Source organism: Corylus avellana, chromosome ca2 (assembly GCF_901000735.1).
Source record: "Corylus avellana chromosome ca2, CavTom2PMs-1.0".
Classification (NCBI taxonomy): Eukaryota; Viridiplantae; Streptophyta; class Magnoliopsida; order Fagales; family Betulaceae; genus Corylus; species Corylus avellana.
The window spans coordinates 2,278,913-2,285,974 of record NC_081542.1 but is presented as its reverse complement, the minus strand read 5'-3'; the positions used below and the strand labels follow the sequence as shown (position 1 = coordinate 2,285,974).

The following is a 7,062-nucleotide window of genomic DNA, read 5'->3' as shown; positions in this document are numbered from 1 at the left end:
ATCTACAAAATAAGGAGACTGAGTTATGTTAAACCAAACATAGCACGTGGTTTGATGAAAATTTTGGCGCCAATTTATACAACAATGCTAATTTGCTTAAGCAGAATTATTTATTCTTGGTAAATAGATTAAGCAAAGGATTAGTATCCTACTATCCTCTAAATTTCCGAATCTAAATTTAGGAAATTTAAGCAGATAATAGAAGAAGGGGTGCTCCAAACAGTCTAAACTGCAAGATTTACCTAATTGAAACATCCAAATGTTGCACGTCTCTCTTATTTTCTGTCTAAATTTCTTTCCGACACCCGGCTGCTAAATAATTACTAACAAAGTGCACTTTACTAGCTTTTGTCATTAAGATTAATCTCACATTCTCACTTAAGAATAGTATAAAGGTGCCTAAATTTACTGCTTTGTTTTCCTTTTTTCCTATTATTTATTTATTTATTTTATGAGCTTTCCTTTTCCCTGCGTGTCTGGCTTAGTTTTACTCCTTTGGTAGCTCACCGCCACGAAACGTGAAGGCTCTCGCCACATGTGACTGTGAGTGAAAGCTGTCAACTGTGTAATATATTACTTATATAAATTGCTCTGCTCGGAGGCTCGGAGACCTCTGAGTGTGGAGTCCAAAGCACCGAATGGACACTGTTGCCATTGCTGCGCCACCATACTCTTGAAGTAGACCAAAATCCCATTACCCTCTCTCTCACTCTCTCCGCTCTCTCTGCATTTCACAAACCATAACCAGCTTTTGTTAAACTTGGTGTACAGAAAGCTATGGAAAGTAACTCGGTTCCCAAGTCCTTCTTATTCTTCTGTTTGGTCTGGCTACTGGGTTTGGGTTCCCAGCTGACCCAGTGTAGCGTGACCTACGATAGGAAGGCCATGGTGATCAACGGCCAAAGGAGAATTCTCTTTTCTGGGTCCATACATTACCCAAGAAGCACTCCTGAGGTACACCAACCGTCACATTTCTCTGTTTTTATGTGTTTTGGTTGAAATGTGTATTGGGTTTGTTTGTAATTTTCTTCGGATATGGGCTGCGTGTAGATGTGGGAGGATCTGATACAGAAGGCGAAAGATGGAGGCCTGGATGTGATTGAGACCTACGTTTTCTGGAACGTCCATGAGCCTACTCCTGGCAATGTACTTTACATTCTCGCCGTCTTTATTTCCTGAACACCCCGTGATCTGTTTTTGCTCGGGTTTCTCTTCAGCTAATTTTTCTCTCAAAATTGTGCTTTGTTCTCTGTTTTTTGTAATGGTTTTCAGTACAATTTCGAAGGGAGAAATGATTTGGTTAGATTCATAAAGACTATTCAAAAAGCAGGGCTCTATGCTCATCTCCGCATTGGACCTTATATTTGTGCAGAGTGGAATTTTGGGTACCTACTTTCTTTTTTCCTTTCTAGATCTAAATTCAGTCTCTCTCGCTTTCTACAAGTCCTAAGGGTTTGATCTGACTATCTTCCTTTCATTTTTATATTTTTCTGTTTTGCTCAGAGGATTTCCTGTTTGGCTCAAGTATGTACCAGGCATCAGCTTCAGAACAGACAATGAGCCTTTCAAGGTCTCATTTTCTAAACCTTTGCTCCCTGCTTTATATTGTACAAATGGTGAAAAAGGAAATTCAGTGAAGAATATAGAAACTCCAGGATTCTTCACTACCTGTTAGTATGGTGTTAATTGTATTAAGCACACACTTATGGGTGTTGCAGAGGGCAATGCAAGGGTTCACTGAAAAGATTGTTGGACTGATGAAGAGTGAAAAACTGTTCGAGTCCCAGGGTGGCCCCATCATACTGTCTCAGGTAAGCTTTAGGTCTTTGAGCGTTTCCATTTTCAAATGGTGCTGTCATGTTTTGCATTTGGGGCTGCAAATTTACTCAACACTGTGTCCTGGCTTTGTGTTGAAACACGAACCCATGTGCGAACTTTACGGAGGTTTTTATAATTGTTTGAGAGAAAGGTAGAAAGATTAAATGCAGCTCTTGTGGGAGTAAATTTGACTAATGGAGAAAAGATAACAATAATGATTTGTGCAAGTCGTGTTTGTTTAGATTGAGAATGAGTATGGGGCACAGAGTAAGTTACTTGGGGCTACCGGCTACAATTATGTGACTTGGGCGGCAAAGATGGCTGTTGAATTGGGAACTGGGGTCCCCTGGGTGATGTGCAAGGAAGAAGACGCCCCAGATCCATTGGTGAGCATTCTCACTCTTTTTCCGGCCTACCTAAATTTTGCTTCACTCTTTTTGGCCATTTTGGTTAACAATCCTAAGCGTGATAGCTATTCTTTTACATTTTAATTAGTTGTAATTTGTTTTATGTTCTAAGTTTCAAAAATTATGGTGCCCAAAATTAGTCTCTTTATGTATAATTCTATCTTGTGAGAAGAGGTTGTTGGTTGTCTAAGAAACTCCTTTTCCTCTCCACTGGCGACAGATAAACACGTGCAACGGTTTTTACTGTGATTCATTCTCTCCCAACAAACCCTACAAGCCCACTATATGGACAGAGGCTTGGAGTGGCTGGTATGTCATACATATATTATTCATTTTTTTGCATTCTAACCACATATTTGCAAGTTTACTGTAACGTGAATTGTACACCATTTCACTGTCCTAATGTATATTTTAAGGTTCACGGAATTCGGTGGTCCAATCCACCAGCGGCCAGTCCAGGATTTGGCATTTGCGGTTGCTCGATTCATACAGAAAGGAGGATCCTTTGTTAACTACTACATGGTTGGCTTTCTTTAACACTTGTTCTGAAGATATGAAAATTTTATGACGTTGTAACCTACTATAGTAAATTCGAGTATCTCCATGTTGTGTATAAAACAGTACCATGGAGGCACCAATTTTGGCCGTACAGCTGGAGGCCCTTTCATCACCACAAGCTATGACTATGATGCTCCTTTAGATGAATATGGTGAGAGTGAAATTCTTTTTTTCTTTTCATTTTCCTAGTAGTTCAGGTTGTTGAGCAATACCTTCTTGAAGGATATGGTGGCAAATGCCAATGGGAACTAAAGATATAACCCCGTTAGGGTGTTTGACTTGTTCATTGAGTAACTAGGAAGCGTTCTTATTAATGCATTTGCACACATCTAGTTCAGAAATATAACTGCCTTACTGCGAAAACTTGATAGGTTTGATTAGGCAACCAAAGTATGGTCATCTAAAAGAGCTTCATAGGGCAATCAAGATGTCTGAGCGAGCTTTGATTTCAGCTGATCCTATTGTGACTTCGTTAGGTGGCTTTCAACAGGTTTTGACTTCTTCTCTCAAGCACTCCTGCTTCTGGTGATGTGTGGTTGAGTATTGTTCACTGACTGCAGTCAATTTTTGTCATTTACCAGGCTCATGTATACTCGTCAGAATCAGGAGATTGTGCAGCTTTTCTTGCTAACTATGATACAAAGTCAGCTGCAAAAGTGATGTTCAATAACATGCACTATAACTTGCCTCCTTGGTCCATCAGCATCCTTCCCGATTGCAGAAATGTAGTCTTCAATACTGCAAAGGTATGGATTTTCTATCTTAAGGTTTCTTTATTTTATTTATTTAATTTATTTATGATCTCATTAGTGTATGTAATTGAGGTCAGACAATTTATATTTTTCTCTTATCATCTTATTTCATTCTAGAATTAAAAGTAGAACTTTCTGAGGTATTGACTAGTTCTCATTCCTCCCCATTAGGTTGGAGTTCAAACATCTCAAATGGAAATGCTGCCAACTAATGCTGAGATGCTCTCATGGGAGAGCTATGATGAAGATCTTTCTTCCCTGGATGACAGCTCAACAATCACTGTTCCTGGTCTCTTAGAGCAGATAAACGTCACAAGGGACACTAGCGATTACCTGTGGTACATAACTAGGTGAGGGCGATTATCTTAGTGCCTTATTCATGCTTTATAAATGCTTCTCGAATGATTTTGTCTACCACTTTGGAAAGTATTTGTCAGAGAAGAGAATTGATGTCTCTTCACACGACTGTTCATTTTGCTGTTTCCTTTTATTTTTCCACCTACTGGCACAGCAGAACCTCAAAGATGCCTTGTACCCTGCTACTCTCATCTTATTCTCTCCCTTGGAAACCTAAATATAAAAATTGCCGTACTAGCGGTGGAAAGGAATACTAGTGAATATGAAAAACCTAGGAGAAAAATGTTTTCATGTGACCCACCTTGGTTCCTTCGATGTAAACTGGTAACTTAAATAGCACTTATATTTAGTGTTGGACTGCACTGCATATGTGCCTAATTCTGAACACAATTCAATGGATGTTCCGAAAGAACTTACGTTACCTGCTATTACAACATTTTCCTTTTCAATATGCCTACAGTGTTGAAATTGGCCAATCTGAATCCTTCCTGCGTGGAGGTGAACTCCCCACACTCATTGTTCAATCAACAGGCCATGCTGTCCATGTCTTTATCAACGGACAACTTTCAGGTACATATTTCATTTACTTTCCCATGGATTGCCTTTTTATCGAATTAGCAATGAGAAAATTAACATATATTATTAAATTATATTAGGATCTGCATTTGGGACAAGGGAGATGAGGAGATTCACTTATACTGGCAAGGTCAATCTGCATGCTGGAACAAACAGAATTGCACTACTGAGTGTTGCTGTTGGTTTGCCGGTTAGTTCCCTTTCCCATTTCCACTGTTTGTGTGATTCTACCTTGGTAATATTCGAACCTATTAGGTGATGAACAAAAGTATTGTTTTTTTTGATAAGTAAATGATGAACAAAAGTATTGTGGAACCATGTAATATCCAGAAGGTGGTTTCTGCTACTGCGCTCCTAATGGGACACAATTAGCTAAACCTAAGATAACTTGTCATCACTGGGGCAACTCGGCAAATTAATCAAGACAGGATAAGAAAAGGGTTAGGAACCCTTCATGGACTTAACCAATCTTGAAGCAACCAGTAATCTTTAGGTGCTTTATTGAAATCATGCAAGTCATATATGGTAGACTTGGTGCTCCTTAGTATTGGATGGTTATATATCAAACCTAGTCCAATCATCGATGTAATTCAAATATTTTAATGATTCTGGATTCTGAAACTCTGACCATATTGCACAGACCTTTTAACTTTTGGTAGCATGGTTATTTCTTTTCTTCTTAAAATGCTGACTTCAACTTTTCTGTTTCCCATTGAAGAATGTGGGTGGTCACTTCGAGACATGGAATACAGGAATCCTTGGTCCAGTTGCTCTGCATGGACTTGACCAGGGAAAGTGGGACTTGTCCTGGCAGAAATGGACCTACCAGGTAGCCATGTCTTTTCTCCCAATTTTTGATTAATTTGGTGTGGATTCAAAGGAATTTAGCCTCACAGCTGCATCCTTAAACAGGTAGGGCTAAAAGGAGAAGCTATGAATCTTGTTTCTCCAAATGGAATTTCTTCTGTGGAATGGATGCAGGGATCATTAGCTGCACAGCAACAACAGCCGTTGACTTGGCATAAGGTATAAAACAAAGCAAATACAATGCCACGTTATGGTGCCTGTTGGTATTGAAAATTTGAATTTCTCTCTTCACCTGGCAGACATTTTTCAATGCGCCTGAAGGAAATGAGCCATTGGCCTTGGACATGGAGGGTATGGGGAAAGGTCAAATATGGATCAATGGGCAGAGTATTGGAAGATACTGGACAGCATCTGCTAGCGGTAATTGCAATGGGTGCAATTATGCTGGAGCATTTAGACCTCCAAAGTGTCAGCTTGGTTGTGGCAAACCCACCCAACGATGGTAACTTCTTCTAAGGAAATTTATGATAAATATTGAAATGCTGGAGAATGATATATAGAGCATTGAATGGCTTACTGAGACAAACAATTTCTTATTCAACCCTGAACATTATTTCTCCATTCAGGTACCACGTGCCTCGGTCTTGGTTGAAGCCAACACAAAATCTGTTGGTGCTCTTTGAGGAACTTGGAGGGAATCCCTCAAGTATTTCTCTTGTCAAGAGATCAGTGGCCACTGTTTGTGCTGAGGTCTCTGAGTACCACCCAACCATTAAGAACTGGCACATTGAAAGCTATGGAAAATCAGAAGAACTCCACAGACCCAAGGTTCACCTGCGGTGTAGTGGGGGGCAGACCATATCTTCCATTAAATTTGCCAGCTTTGGAACTCCCCTTGGAACTTGTGGAACTTACCAGCAAGGAACATGCCATGCCCCTACCTCATATTCTATCTTAGAGAAGGTATGACAGAATCTAGTAGAATGCATGCCTTATTTTGATCATGTTTAATCGGTTTATATTTTCACTTTCCACAGAAGTGTATAGGGAAGCAGAGATGTGCGGTCACCATATCCAACAGTAACTTTGGGCAAGACCCATGTCCAAATGTGTTGAAGAGGTTATCAGTTGAAGCTGTTTGTGCTCCTACGACTAATACAAATTGGGGAGGTTAATACTTAATAGGTAAAAGAGGGCTAGAATTGCTCTTAAATGTTGCAGCTGACTTTAACTAAATATTACCAGCAAGAGAAGCAAGACAAAGAAGAATAAAGGTAGTACAGGCAAAGGTTTTCTAGTTTGTTAGGTCGAGTGCATAGTCGGATTGTAGCTCTGGCCAAAGTGGTTGTTGCCAAAGGCAATTAGTTCTTAATTTAAGAGGGGTTAATGGTAAAATAGTGATTGTTAGGCGGGTGAGTTTGTGAATTCCCGGGGTCCGACAACTCGGGCCTTAAGGTGAATTTCAAGCCCCGGTCCCCGACCTTTTAACCGGGAATGGGCACTGGGAAAAGAAGTAATTTGTTAAGAGTGTGGTTTACATTTGTGTTTGTATTAGTGGGGAAAAATCATATACCCCAGTTAGGGTTCATGTTGGGAGCGGATCCTAGTATGGCCATTGTTTTCTCTGCAGTTACTCAATCTAAAGTCCATTCAATCTTTTTACTTCCTGGTGGTTTCATTTTTTTTTCTTCACTTTGTCAATGGCAGTATATGTTGGATGACATGTTGTACCAAACTAATAATTTGTTGTTGCTACCATGAATCATTCCAGAGAAAAAAGGGCGGTT

At 39.8% G+C, this 7,062-nt stretch overlaps 1 protein-coding gene across 1 annotated transcript; it reads left to right on the top strand.

Moving 5' to 3' along the window:
* Nucleotides 1-535: 535 nt before the first annotated feature.
* Nucleotides 536-6,942, top strand: LOC132170935 (beta-galactosidase 3). Its single transcript, XM_059582095.1, has 19 exons — nt 536-954; nt 1,051-1,146; nt 1,273-1,385; nt 1,504-1,570; nt 1,719-1,811; nt 2,061-2,204; nt 2,446-2,534; nt 2,642-2,747; nt 2,847-2,934; nt 3,155-3,273; nt 3,365-3,529; nt 3,707-3,885; nt 4,353-4,462; nt 4,549-4,658; nt 5,187-5,297; nt 5,381-5,494; nt 5,575-5,777; nt 5,902-6,238; nt 6,313-6,942. The coding sequence occupies exons 1-19, from the start codon at nt 778-780 to the stop codon at nt 6,448-6,450; spliced, it is 2,559 nt and encodes an 852-aa protein (XP_059438078.1). The 5' UTR covers nt 536-777; the 3' UTR covers nt 6,451-6,942.
* Nucleotides 6,943-7,062: the final 120 nt, after the last annotated feature.

Bases quoted from the DNA above. Each gene is read 5' to 3' on its own strand.
- LOC132170935 (XM_059582095.1), top strand. From the start codon at position 778: ATGGAAAGTAACTCGGTTCCCAAGTCCTTCTTATTCTTCTGTTTGGTC. The intron at 2,205-2,445 runs GTGAGCATTCTC...CACTGGCGACAG, and splicing joins AAGACGCCCCAGATCCATTG to ATAAACACGTGCAACGGTTT. The intron at 3,530-3,706 runs GTATGGATTTTC...CCTCCCCATTAG, and splicing joins TAGTCTTCAATACTGCAAAG to GTTGGAGTTCAAACATCTCA.